Below are 14,865 nucleotides of genomic sequence, written 5' to 3' on the forward strand. Positions count from 1 at the left end.
CCAAAAAGGGAATAATTAGTGGCCAGAATTAATAGATATTTTGTTATGTCCCTTTTTTCTCATTTAAATTCAAGCTATAATGAACTAGTTAGTATAGTAACAATTTACAATAGATTTACAAGTCGGTGGACTTGATGCAGGGGTGAGGATTGCAATGTTGTAAATACTTGTAGATGTGTGGTGTTTATTTATGAAATGCTGCCACCTACTGTTAAGATAGTACCAGTGTTTCCAACTCATTTTGGAAAATGAGTCAGAAACCATGCATTAAATTGGACATATTTGTATTGCCTAACAATGTCAGAGATAGGGTTTTAGGCCCCTTCTCAAACATGCTTTCCTGGTCTCCCCCCTACTCTTATTGGCAATACTTTCAAGTCCCTATAGAATATGTAAACCCCTTTAAAACTGCTGCAGTTATCTCCATCCTGAAGAAATCCCACTTTTCATATAATTTACATGATCAAAAATAATTTAATATACATGCATCTTCACAAGATCACAAGGCTTAAAATGCTCTATGTGTGTCTTTTCATCCTGGCTTTGACACCAAGCACAGTACACACATTACCCTCAATAAAGCTGTCAATTACTTTATCTGAACTGAGAGCAGTTTTTGGCGTGGTTATCTGTCCTGTCATGCTTTGAAAACACCATTGCCATCTCTGACACATGGTGTAAATCCTACCTCACCAATAGACAGAACTTTGGGTGTACAAGTCCAATGTCTCCCCTGTCAATCAGTCCCCCATGGCTCTGCTCAGACCCCTTCTATTTATTAGCTATATTTTACCCCTGGAGGAAATTATTCACCAGCATGGATTTCACTTTCATGCTGTGCTGATGACTCCTGAATGTACACCAATACTTAATGTAAATAAACACCATCGAAAATATGCCACCTTTTGAGGTCAAAAATTACCATTTTGTTCACTACCTGTATGTTCCCGTTTATGTATCTGGGAAATCTAATTATCTAGAAGCTACACAAATTATCCACAAGTCAAATGAGGCGAGCAATAATTCAACAGCAATCAGCTATCTTGGGGCTGGTGTATTTGGGTCTGCGGATGGGTCAACAATTTCGCAATATAGACCGAAGTAAACAGATACTGCAGCTAGTCATGGGACCATCGAGAGCATGGAGCACTGCTGTCTAGACAATTTCTGCAGCACTTCCTGTTTACTAACGCTCATCCAGCGTTTGTTCTGGACACGCGAAATACAACGTCACTATTGATTTTTATTATTATTGGCTAGAAAATACAAATCCCGCCCAAATGGCTGCTGTGATTGGCAACTGTAAAGCGAACATTGACTTTCTCGTCATCTGAATACCAAATTTGTTCTAAACTGTGCTGCCCATTGGTCACATTCGGTTTGCATTGTTCCCCTAACAAGGTAGGGTGAGTCACTGACGGGATGGATGCAGGTAAGACAGATTCCACATAATTTCTTTGCGTTTTGTGTTTACCTAACAATAAACTGATATGTGGTATATATTTGTCTTTTAATTTAGTGTCAGGCTTCATACTGCAACGTTAATGTCAGTCACATTTGGACTTGAAGCTAAAGGTCTTAGTTTGATAGCTAGCCTATAGCGGGTGCTAGCTAGCGTTAGCTCTGCATTCGCTGTAAATGAAAGATTATTCAGTGATGGAGTGAAAAGGTGAATGTCGCTGACGACACTTGTCCTTGCCAGAGGTATGTCCTCATTCTGGCCCAGTCTGTTTCAGGCGCTCATCGGTTGTGATGATAAAGTACGCTAATAATAGTAGATAGCTTGCTAGTTAGCTGGCTAGCAAGCTACATGACACAGCTGAAGGCTGCTGTCCCGTTTTAAGCCACCCATCACATTGCCTTCCCTTCTTAGGTTTCTAAACATTTAAAAAGTTAGGCAACCGGACCATGGTAGCTGCAGAACAACTTATTTTCTTGGAAACTCGATTTTAATTTGGACAAGTTTAACATTTTGTGTTTGGCTTTAGATACCTTTCAGTGTATTTGTATGTATGTATATTCGCACTTTATACACCCCTCCCCTCCCAAATAAACAAATCTATACATCATTTATTTAGGTACTGTCAGTGAAGCGTTATAGCCATCCTCTAATCGACTGATAAGTAGTAGCTTGCATTTTCCTCATTTTCATGGGTTTGTTTGTCTGATGAACATAATGTACACTTGCACAATATTTGCATTTAACGTGTCGAATTATAGAAATCTCTGTGCAAATTATGGTGCAGTAAATGCAGATTGCTTGTTTCAGCTACTCTGACTTACGACACGCTGCGTTTCGGAGAGTTTGAAGATTTCCCCGAGACTGCAGAGCCAGTGTGGATTTTGGGGAGGGAGTTCAGCGCACTCACAGGTACTGGCGTTCAGGGTTGTTGCTGGACTAGGCAGGGCTGTCTAAGAACTGGATTACTATTGTATTGCATTACACTATCGCTCCTGTTTTCCTGGGGAAGCCTTTCGTTATAAATGTAATTTTAACCCCTTAAGTATCACCCTTATTTATATTTTCAAGCTTGAAAATGGCTTGCCCAAAATAAAATGGTTACTGTTCTTTAACCCTTTTGACTACAGGCACAATCCCGGTCTCTCCTGAAAGGTAAAAGGTGGCTTGTTTAGCAAAAGTCAATACTAAATATTACTAAAATAAAGTTACATATGCTCAAACACATTGGATGTGGAGGCCTTTTTTCTCACTGAAAATATTATTCGAAATTTGACGACAATATCACCATAAATGAGCATTCTGCATTCTGCATTCCTTTTTCTAAGCTATGTCTAGGCAGGTTTCCAAAAAAGGACATTTGGAGACACATGTAAACTATGATATTGTGGGTGGTGTAAAACACTATATGTTGCATACTAAATTTTAAAACGCTTTTTGTCCTGGAAAATGTGTGCCCCCCCCCCCCCCCTTGCTGTTCCCCTACCTCTCCCTTTCAACATCCCTCTCCCCTTTTGGTAGCAGTAGGTCCAGAAGATAATTGAAATAATAATAAGATCTTGAATATTAAAATGGTGATTGAGGTCCAAGTCTTGTCAAATACCCAACCCCCAACAAGTCAAACACATCCCACAATTTCACAAGTCATCAAAAGCAGGCCTGCCCCATATGTACACTCAGTGAGAACTTTATTCTGTATTTTATAGTCGTATTAAGTCTTCTGTTGCTGTAGCCTATCCATTTAGAGGTGTGACCCGTTGAATGTTCAGAGATGCTCTTCTGCATACCACTGTTGTAATGCATGGTTATTGTGTTACTGTCACCTTCAAGCAGTCTGGCCCTTCTCCTCTGACTCCTCTCATTAACAACGCATTTCTACCCACAGAACTGCTGCTCACTTGATGTTTATTTTTTGCACCATTCTCTGCAAACTCTGTGACTGTTGTGCTTGAAAATTCTCATAGATCAGCAGTTTTTGAGATGTTCAAACCACCCTGTCTGGCACCAGCAATCATTCCATGGTCAAAGTCACTTGGATCACATTTCATCCCCATTTTGACACTTCTGAAAAACAGCTAAACCTCTTGACCACGTCTGCATGCTTTTATGCATTTTGGTTTGCATTAACAAGCTTTTGTACAGGTCTACCTAATAAAATGATCACTGAGTGTATAAGCATACAGAATAATAATTGTATAATAATATGTATTATGTATTTTGGGTCACGTCACTGAGAATGCCCTCTAGCATGGAGTCAAATGCGTTTTCACAGATTTCCTTCTTCGCCTCCAAATGTAGTGTTCTATTCAGACTTAGTCATCACAAAATACATTTTTTGTAGTAAAACATCAACCTTTTTAGATATAAAGTCTCAATAACTTTTTTCAGTGCGTAACTCTTCACTTGTGTACTAAAAATGAAAGGAAAATGATTATGTCGGCGAAGAATTCGCTGTTGTTTTATGCAAGCCCAACAAACAATACACAGTTGCAAATTAAATTTCATTACCAGTCGTCACTCTAATATCATACACCTAACTGGCTGTACGATGAGCAGAAGCTATACTGTAGGTGTTCTGGGACTGGTCAGAGAATCTCGTAGTTTCACTGATCGTGTTCCAGAGAGCCAATATAAGTGTTTATGTGTGGGCAAGGTTATTTGGCCCATTGAAAAATGTGGAATCCAATGGGATGTAATCATCATTTTCTCAGATTTCTCTCGCAAAGTTCTTTCTCTTTTCAAAGTATTGTTTGTTGTCTGTTGCCATATTCAACTGGTGTGTGCATGTTTCCAGTGACCATTTAAAAAAAGGAATTGGATGTGGATTAGCCAGTACCTGCTAACAAACAGGTTCCTGAGAAAACAAGGATGCTGCTGGTTTTGTCACAGAATGTTTCAAATAACACTTGCTATTTACAGGTCTGAATTGTTGCTGCTGACTGTATTGGGAACTCAAATCATGAAACTTCATTTGAGTTGTTGCTTGTTTGTATTCATTTATACATTTCAGAAAATGAAGTGTTCAAGTGCAGTTGGAGTTTATTTTCTCGTTGCTACATATTTCATGGGCACAAAGCAGTTGGACTTGCTGATGATTTTAAAATACATTTCCTGTATTTATGTTGTAGAGAAGGATGATATTCTGTCTGATGTTTCATCACGCCTATGGTTCACTTACAGAAAGAACTTCCCACCCATTGGTGAGTGACATTATAAATCAACAAGTATAGAATACAACAAATTAAATGAATTTGTGTTGCTGCTTACAGTATAAGTCATCACTAGCTTGGGAGTTCCTCAAATTTAAGTAGTCTAAGTAGCCTAAAAAAATATGCAGCCCCTACTTTTGAGAACATAATGTCATGGAATGTCCCTTTATTTATTTACACACTGTGGTTTTGGACACAGTGTTACGTGCTTATGTAACCCTAGATGAAACGCGTGCCCTTTGAAAGCCTAATATAAATTGCTTATGGATTGTCCTTGCTGCAGGAGGAACAGGACCCACATCTGATACCGGCTGGGGCTGTATGTTGCGATGTGGGCAGATGATCTTAGGCGAGGCCCTGGTCTGCAGGCATCTAGGCCGAGGTATGTCATCAACAAATCTAGCCTCTGAGAAATTCACAAATTAGTGTTTCATTTCCTGTAAAATATGGTGTTTAGCACAACCGGAATACCATCCTGCATTTCTGCTTCACGTGGCCGAACATGTATTACAATGCAGAATTATTAAAGATATGTAGGTTAAATTGTTGCTCTTTGGTGAGTATTTCCTTGATCACTCCCTACTCCCCAGCTTGACCACTCCGGTCTGCCAGCTCTGGTCGCCTTATGGTTCTTTCTCTACGTGCACCTGGCGGTCGAGCTGCACGTTCACGCCTGTTTTCCGTTCTGGTTCCTCAGTGGTGGAATGACTTGCCTACCACTGTCAGAACAGCAGAATCCCTCCCCCTATTTCGAAACAGACTCAAAACCCACCTTTTCAAACTCTACCTTAGTCCTCCCTCCTGATTTCCCCTGCCCCTCCTTTCTGATATCCCTATCCTTGTCTAAAAAATTGCACTTATGATGACGACTAGAACTGCATTTCATGTGTATTTTGCTAGTTCTGGATGTGATGCTTTGACTTATGGTAGAACCTATGCACTTGTAAGTCGCTTTGGATTAAAAGCGTCTGCCAAATGACAAAAATGTAAATGTAAAGTATGGAGGTGGCCCCTTGTGGTGCTGTGAGAGTAATTATTCCTTTGGGCTGTTTAGACTGGAGGTGGGTAAAAGGACAGAAACAGAGAGAAGAATACTACAGCATACTCAATGCTTTCATTGATAAGAAGGACAGTTACTACTCCATACATCAGATTGGTAAGTACATGGAAAATGCATTGCTTTCAGTAAAATAAAGATATTATTGATTTTATGTCAGGAACTGGTGGTCCGCATTTATGTTTTTTGTAATGGCTGTGTTTTATGTTCTGCAGAGTACATACTTGGCAATGTTTTTTTTCACAGTGGGTGAATACATTTTTTGTGATGTTTTCCACTGCAGCCCAGATGGGAGTTGGAGAAGGAAAATCCATTGGCCAGTGGTACGGACCAAACACGGTGGCACAAGTTCTCAAGTAAGAGCCAGTCTATAGAGTGCAGGAAACACATTAATATGCACGTTTTAAAGGAGCTGTGACATGAAAATGACCGTTAAAGAGCGACGTTTGTTCCCCCTTTAATCCACCAGCTCAGCTTTACAGTCATTGCATTGATGTTTGATAATGTTTTGCTGCTAGTGGTCCAGGGGCTCTATTTAAGATCAATGGCACAATGAATTGAACAAAGTACTAGGAAATCTTGGCAGAAAATCTGGTTGTCTCTGCTTGGTAGATTTTCCAGCAGGACAATGACTCCAAGCATACATCAAAATCCACACACAAATTGTTTTGTGAAAACAGCATCCATGTTCTGAAATGGCTCTGATCTGTCTCCAGACTTAAATCCCATGAAAAACCTGAATGGTGGTCTGAATGAAAGAGGGTACAAACTATGTCAATAACTATTTTTAGTTAAGTTTTTGTTCATATTTATCAAGGGTGCCAATAATTCTGAACCTGACTGTATGTCGTCTTTTACTTGCACACACTCATGTAAGAGGTCAGCAGTGCCATGGGACCTGTCTGGAATGTACTCTGGTTTGCTAAATAAGTGTTTTGAGCACAGAATGCCCTTCATTTACTGTATATTCTGTCGGCCAGTAGAAGACCAAGCAAAAGGGCAACAGCTGGCAGAATGTGCCTCTGGATGCCTGTGCTCTTCGGAATTAAGATGAAATGGGCTTAAGATGATTTGCCATTCCAAATTGACAATGGAATCAGAGATGACTGCTTTCATTACTAATGAACGGTACAGTCTGAGCTTTTGTCTGTTTATCTTTCCTAGGAAACTATCTGTGTTCGACACTTGGAGCCGGTTAGCAGTGCACGTTGCCATGGACAACACCGTGGTCATCGAGGAAATCAGTGAGTCTCAATACTTACTGAATAGTCCATTTTCTTGCTCCCCATTATTTCTTCTATATTCTTGGATTTCCATTTGGGTTTTGGGGGGGTGGGGGTTTAAGACACCCATGAGCTGATGAGCTGGCCTTTCCCCGTGTCCCAGAGCGGCTGTGCATGCCCTGGCTGGACTTCGTTGGGGCGGCGTGTGCGGATACGGGGCTGGAGCTGAACGGCTGTCTGGAGGGGGCCTGCGCCCTGGCAGAGGAGGAGACGGCGCTCTGGAGACCGCTGGTGCTGCTCATTCCACTGCGGCTGGGTCTCAGCGACATCAACGAGGCCTACATCGAGACCCTGAAGGTACGGTCCTCACACTTACACAGGCCTACATCGAGACCCTGAAGGTACGGTCCTCACACTTACACAGGCTTACATAGAGACACTGAAGGTACGGTTCTCACACTTACACAGGCTTACATAGAAACACTGAAGGTATGGTTCTCACACTTACATAGAGACATTGAAGGTACGTTCTCACACTTACACTGGCTTACATAGAGACACTGAAGGTATGGTCCTCACGCTTATACAGGCTTACATAGAGACACTGAAGGTATGGTCCTCAGACTTACACTGGCTTACATAGAGACACTGAAGGTATGGTTCTCACACTTACATAGAGACATTGAAGGTACGTTCTCACACACTGGCTTACAGACACTGAATGTACGGTTCTCACAGAGACACAGAGAAGGTACTACATAGACACTGACGGCATGGGTCTCACTTATATACAGGCCTGTAATAGACAGTGATGGCGACAGTCATCATCAATTTTATTCTAATTCACTCAATTCAGAAAAGAAATAGAAAATCAGTTAATGAATGTTTGTTGAATTTTAGTGCTTCCTCAATTGATTGAAATGGATGGGGACATGCTTCAGATGCCTGTGATCTTGAAATGAGATTTATGAGCTTTATGTGGCTTAAAAACCCAGACTCAACAGAAGTCCGCTAGAAAGTACATATGGGTGCTGACACTAGTAAAATTCAGGATTCAGTGTCAGCAAAAACTAAGTGAGTCACTTTGACCTGAGTAAGGTTCTTTTTCTCCACGAATCGCCAGCAATGCTTCATGCTGCCTCAGTCTTTGGGAGTCATTGGCGGGAAACCCAACAGCGCGCATTACTTCATCGGCTTTGTGGGTGAGTACTTACTATGCACTTACTTACTATGCACTTCACTGAGCAGGCTGGGTAAATACCCCCAACTGCATATTTTTCATCCAGACTTGCTTTCTTGATTACTGTTAATTCGGCCGTTTGTGTGTACCCGCCCTTACAATTTCTTATATTTTGTATGCCTAGAAGTTAAGGTGTCTTGCAAGTATTTAATCCCTTAAGTGTTCTTAAAACTCTTGTCAAATATTCTGCAGGAGAGGAGCTCATCTATTTGGACCCCCACACCACTCAGGCAGCGGTAGAACCGTGTGAAGATGGCCAGGTCCCTGACGACACCTACCACTGCCAGCACCCGCCCTGCCGCATGCACATCTGTGAGCTGGACCCCTCCATTGCGGTGGTATGCTCCATCACAAGTGTGGCTGGGCTGGGATATACCACAGGTGGGAGGGGGTGTGGGACGGCACTCCTCGTGCCCCATGCTAAAGCGGTCCTGTCTCCTGCCTAGGGCTTCTTCTGCAGAACGGAGGACGACTTCGACGACTGGTGTCTGCGCATTCGCAAGGTGGGTCACCTGCTGGCAGAATAAAGCCAGTGCACTGAGCCAAATGATAAATCGTAATCGATAAATGTTAAGTGGAAAGCTCTGTTGGAAGCCAGCGGAGGTGGCTGGCTTTGGAGAAGAAAGCGAGGTATTACTCAGCAGTTTCATCTGTATGCGGCCACGCACTGGGGCTCCGGAGCCAGACTCGGTTCGTTGTAGCAAGGGCACTTGGGAAGTTGTGTGTGGGCACTAACGCAGGTGCCCCCTGTCCTTCAGCTGTCCTGCAGTAAGGAAGGGCTGCCCATGTTCGAGCTGGTGGACAGCCAGCCATCCCACCTCATCAATACAGACGTGCTCAATCTCACTCCAGGTTAGCAGCACACTTTCCTTAAGTCTGTGGGGGGTGTGTGTTCTAAAGACCAGTCTACACCAAACAGCCAAGACGAGACGAGACAAGACTATAGAAATCTCGGAATGTCCTTGTTTAAATCTGAAAATGTCCGTGAGTACACCGGGCTTAAGACTTTACATGCTGTTTTCGAAACACCAGCTGCAGAGCCAAAGTTTTAAAACCGTCTTGTCTTGGCTGTTTGGTGGAGACTGGGCTTAAGGGGACAATTTTATTGAGTTCGTGTGTTCAACCTGGCTTACAGGAATCTGGTTTTCCCAAAGCAATATGCAATCGTAGGCCTTGAAGGAAATGCTCTCACTTGATCATAATGCTAATTTGATCACGCTTTCTGGGAAGGGTTTTTTTTTAAGTGGGTTGTTCAATTTGATGCCCATCGAAAATGAAATGGAATTTTCTGACTACAATCTCTGCTCTTCCACTAGATTTCTCAGACTCCGACCGGTTGGAGCGGTTCTTTGACTCGGAGGATGAGGAGTTTGAGATCCTGTCTCTTTGAGCTGGGAAGAGCGACGCATCCTTCAGTACACTACAGAGGGCTACGTTTGGCAGCGAAGGGGGAAAGGGGACCGTCTCATACCCATGAAGTAGTCGTCCCACCTCACCTTCAGCATAGCTTCCTCCAACTAGCTACAGACTCTGCTTTTACGTCAGCAAACAAGACTTCTATTTCCCGACGGAAGCTGTTGGGAAATTAACATTGCCTTTTTGGGTTTATTTTTTATTGTATTAAGTTTATAATTTGCACATCAAATATGTTTTTATTTTCTATATACATGTATATAAATGAAAAGGATGAAGGAACAAAGAGTTGAGATGTTTTGTTGGTGTACAGTATATCTGCCAGCATTGTATCCCAATGAAGTGTCCTGCTACAAGTGTCCATTAGAGATGGTGCCTTGGCTGATGACAATGGCACAAGGCAACCTTGGTCTGCACATTTCCACGAGTGTTATAACTTTTAACCGTCTTGAATTGAAATATTTTAAAGGTAAATTGCCATAACCATATTTTGCATTCACTGCTCTCAGAAAGTTAATTGATCCTTTAAATTGTGACTTGCTTTGCTGGTCTGTATCAAAGCTAAATAGAGAGGTTTGTTGAGGATATGTCTATAGTGTATTCAATGAAATGAATGATTGTAGCAGAGAGGTGTGGTTTAGCTTGTCTATCAGTTTTATTGAAAGCTGTCCATATTTAAAATATTTGTTCCATTCCCAACGAAGGTACTGTAAATAAGAAAAAGTTGCTTTGAAAAGTTTATTTACATATCTGTGCATTAGCTGGACAAACTAACAGAATATAGATGCGAAACACATACAAAAATAAAAAAGAGGAAATAAAGACATTGATTAATATTAAAATACATACTTTTTGGCGTGCGTTTTCCTACCCAGGTCACCGAGTCTCAAAAGTGTCACTTTTGAATGCTCTCCATCCCCACTGCCCCCTCCTGATTTTGCATTTGCTTTCTGACAGTAAGTGAAGCTCGTAATAAGGACAACCACTAGGTATTAGTACAGTAACAAATTCACAATTCTCAGATACTAGTGCATTGCTCTGGAATGCCTCACTACTAGTTGAACTGAAATTGGATTTGCCCCTCTTCAACGGAATGCCGATTGGCGCTGCTTCACGATTAGAGACTTGCGATTGGAGCAATCTCACTTCCACAACTCTCCAATTGGCTGGTTTTCTGCCATAGCTATGGCAGTCTCACTGTGGGTCTTGATTTCAGCGTGCAATTCTTCTATGCTTTTGGCAGCATCAATCACCTGAGGGAGAACATTTCCAGATTACAATTCAACTGAAGAGAAGGAGACAGTTCACTGCAAACATGGCTGAAAAGTGGCAATCTACAATTTCCTCAGTTTTGGTGGATTTAGCAGCCACCCATGGTGACTGGTGGTCATAAGAGGTCTATTCCACACTTCAATTCCCATGCTTCCCCTGGGAATACAGCCTTCTCACACATTTTCCAGGTCACGTTCGTCCATTGTGGTAAAGTTACTGCAAACAAAGGCAACTGTACTCAGACTCCTCCTCCTGTGCCACCGACACTCTCCAGCATTCCCGTTCTCCACTAACTTCATTGGAATATATAGAAATGAAATAAAACAATGCAAGTGGTCACAATGGTCAGAGAAATGCCAGTGGGAATAGGTCTAAAATATGGCATTTGTTCATATGAAAATAAATCATAGATTGCCAGCATTTGGGCCATTCCCACGCAGTATAGTCCGGTGGACTGTTTCTGACCCTGCCCTTTGATGGATCCTAACCTGCCAATTCAGAGATGGGTCCTTCATCAGATGCTCGAACCTCTGCATCACAACCCTCTGGAAGTCACTGGTCTCATAACGCTCGGCCCCAAACTGGCCTCGCTGTGAAGCTGCTGTAGGGTGCAGCTGCAGGAAGAGCACCAGGTCTGGTTTAGGCAGTCCCACGTCTGGATTCATGCACCATTCCAGACTGAAGCCCTGCAAAAAAAACAGGCATGTTTTAATTACAGTGTACCCTCAACAATCTGGAAGATTCCTGCTGCAATGTCCTTACACCCGTCTTTTTTTGTGTGTTAAAATAGGTTTTGTAACACAAGGTTATAACCTTCAGCAAAGTTTGAGAGATTATCATATTCTTTGAGAGACATATGACCTACAGTACTGTCAAAGCTCCAGTTCTATACCAAATTAAGTAATTCATCAATGGCTGAAGTGAATATATTAGTGCTTGTCTTTATAGCTTTAAATAATGGCTTATATCCCCTCTCAATTGCACTTGAATGAGAAAACAGACTCACCGGCTTGGCACTTGTGAAAGCCACCCCTGAGAAGGCATACCTATCCACCACCAGACTGATGCCCCGCTCCAACTTCTCCCTCATTTCAGGTCTGCGGAGAGCAGAGAAGACATACAATAATACAGGGAAATATGTTAGGAATGCAAAATGAAAGGGGGATTCACTTCAGTTTTTATTGATCTCAAATTAGTGTCGTTTTGGCTTTTAATTGACATTTCCCTAACTTCCAGTTCTAGGCTCTATGTTAAGTTGTGACGCAATGGTGGTATTCAAGGGTACCTGACCTTGGTCTTAAGGTCGGACTACAAATAGCACATGTACCATTGCAGCCAGACCTAACTGTAGTAGGCAATTCTAGCTCGCAAAGTGACCCAACTTTTATTAATAAATAAATATTGCTGCTGTATGCTTATGCACATCCAACAGGCGCTTTGCATTGAGTGACCTTTAACCCAAGTGGGCAGGCCAGCATTGGCCACAGGTCTGAATAAAAAATTGTTGTATTGCTGCATTTACTTTAGCTTATCAAGAAGGTAGGCCATACAAGACCAAGTAGTACTGGGACTCTTACACAAGTTCCCAGCGATTGGCTGAAAAGAGTAAATGCACTGTCTGGTCTTCTAAGTTGCTCTTCTTCTCCAGGTAGGCACTGATCAATTGACCAATCTTCGTTGTTCTGTCTGGGGAAAAAAAACAAAAAAAACATTGGCGATTATAAATCCTAAACCTTGAATCACTGCACAGCTTGACTAACGTTGGCCAACTACTTGTGCCCATGTAACATAACCCCCGCCCACTATAAATACATAAATAAATAAAATACGTTTAATCCATCAAGGGAAACACTTGTGCGAATTTTCAGCGGCTCAACATTATCTCAATGACCAATAATGTGCTTACTTCCGGAAGGCGGAGACTGCGAAGCTCAGCTGCGCAAAACCAAAAACCGCGGGCACTCCGCATGTCAAACGCGTTGCGCTAGATACACCATTATGAATTATTTGTGTCGTTTGTAAAAAGCAGAACACAATACAATCCGAGTGCAAATCTGAAATAAATACTGCCCATGTAACTAACATCAAAAAATGTCAGGCTAGATAGCCTCCTAGCTAAATGACATCTTGCTCCGCTCCTAGCTATAACACTAACGTTAGCTCGCTCGGCAAGTTAATAACGTAAATGTTTGCCTGTAGTTGGTCGTCGTGTCATAGCTATAATCGCTACATGCACCTGCATGCATAATTTTATTACGTACGTTAGCTAACGCTAGCTAACTAGATTCTTTCTAGTGAAATTGTACATTTTAACAAACGTAGGACACAGTAACTTAATGCGGCTTGATGTATGTTTTGATTTGTTGGCCTAAACAACCCTTGAGAGTAAGCTAGAAAGAAAACGATATATTGCATATGATGACTTTCGACTGCTCGCTTAAACCTAGTATGACACATGAAAACAGAAGAAATTAAGTTTACCGGGAAATCTCATCATCTCGGCTGGTCGACCACTCGCTATCAGTGCCTGGACTAGCTTTTTGCATTGTGTGGTCTTTCCAGCCTTGTCGACTCCTTCCAGGACGATTAGCGCTCCTCTTCCGCACGACATTTTAGAACAGCTCAGGAGGATTCCTGCGTGATGTACAGCTTGCTGCTTTATATGCTGGGCAAAATACGAACACCGACTAGTAAGCAATTTCAGTCCCGCGCATTTTTTTAACCACGTAGACATTGGCTACTTTCGTAAGTAACGGGTAGGTAAACGTTAGCGTCTTTCAGGTTGCCAGACGAGTTTGAAATTCCCCCAGCTGAGAGACCCTCCCTACTAACAGCGCATTACACTTCGACCTAAGTAGCCTGTTGAGCAACACAATTATTATATCAGTTATAATATTATTTTTCCATGAACTATGTCCATATTTCATTGGCCGACGTCTTTTGTCAAGCAGTCCAAACAACATGATGTTCATTTGCATGAAAAGACCGAACTGGCAGCCCTGACGACTATATAATCGCGGAAGTCCTAGCCTTCAAAATACCATAAAGGGTAACGAGTAATACAGTACCATTCATAATTGTCTCCTATTAAAATCGTTAATTGATCGCTTAAGAGCTGAATAACAATGAAACCACAACAAGCTGAAGGCCGACAGGATCAAGGTTGAGAATATCTTATGAACGATTTCAGTAACGTTACCCTAACAAGAGTTTTGTTTATCATCTTTTGTAAGGCCTACCTGTATTATTCAGTATAAGTTAGCCTAATGCATGGGTTATGAAATATCGTCACACAATTATATGTTTCTCAAACTTCTTTATTGTTTTACAACAAAAATACTTCAAGGAAATGTGGTGGATATTCCAAAGGTCTTCTAAGAGAACACCTGTGCATCCATTCAATATATATATATATATTTTTTACCAGACTGCTATATGAAAATGTATACTCACTGAATACTTTAACACTATACTAATACAGGGTAGGGCCTCCTTTTGCTCTCAAAGATGCACATCCAAAGATGTTGAAAATATTCCTTTAAGATTCTGTTCCATGTTCCCATGATTGCTTCACACAATTTATACAGATTTGTCAGCTGCACATTCATGCTGTGAATCTCCCGTTCTACCACATCCCAAATCTATTGGATTCAGATCCAGTGACTGAACTGAAGAACAGTCATGTTCATGAAACCAGTTTGAGATGACCTTTGCTTTGTGACATGGTACATTATCATGTTGGAAATATCTGCATATGGGTACATTGTGGCCATGAGGGGATGCATACGGTCAGCAACATTATTCAAATAGGCTGTGGTATTCAAGCAATGATTGATTGGTATTAACAGGACCAAAATGTGCCAAGAAAACATTCCCCACACCATTACACCACTGCCACCAGCCTGGGCTGTTGACACAAGGCAGGTTGGGTCCATGGATTCATGCTGTTGGCAACCAGTTCTGACCCTACCATCTGTATGCCTCAGCAGAAA

General features: G+C 41.8%; 2 protein-coding genes across 2 annotated transcripts; one reads left to right on the forward strand and one right to left on the reverse strand.

Annotated features, from left to right (window-relative positions):
• The first annotated feature begins 1,191 nt into the window (after positions 1–1,191).
• On the forward strand, positions 1,192–10,447 carry atg4b (autophagy related 4B, cysteine peptidase). Its single transcript, XM_061239582.1, has 13 exons — positions 1,192–1,432; positions 2,270–2,371; positions 4,588–4,659; positions 4,952–5,050; positions 5,723–5,824; positions 6,009–6,081; positions 6,890–6,969; positions 7,112–7,305; positions 8,072–8,150; positions 8,381–8,526; positions 8,635–8,691; positions 8,947–9,040; positions 9,505–10,447. Exons 1-13 carry the CDS (start codon positions 1,423–1,425, stop codon positions 9,576–9,578), a joined length of 1,182 nt encoding a protein of 393 aa, XP_061095566.1. The 5' UTR covers positions 1,192–1,422; the 3' UTR covers positions 9,579–10,447.
• Positions 10,238–13,685, reverse strand: dtymk (deoxythymidylate kinase (thymidylate kinase)). The gene is made up of 5 exons (XM_061239583.1): positions 13,355–13,685; positions 12,451–12,559; positions 11,880–11,970; positions 11,362–11,559; positions 10,238–10,854 (listed from the first exon to the last, which is right to left on the reverse strand). The coding sequence occupies exons 1-5, from the start codon at positions 13,605–13,607 to the stop codon at positions 10,744–10,746; spliced, it is 762 nt and encodes a 253-aa protein (XP_061095567.1). The 5' UTR covers positions 13,608–13,685; the 3' UTR covers positions 10,238–10,743.
• Positions 13,686–14,865: the final 1,180 nt, after the last annotated feature.

This window comes from Conger conger, chromosome 4 (genome assembly GCF_963514075.1).
Source record: "Conger conger chromosome 4, fConCon1.1, whole genome shotgun sequence".
Lineage (NCBI taxonomy): Eukaryota > Metazoa > Chordata > Actinopteri > Anguilliformes > Congridae > Conger > Conger conger.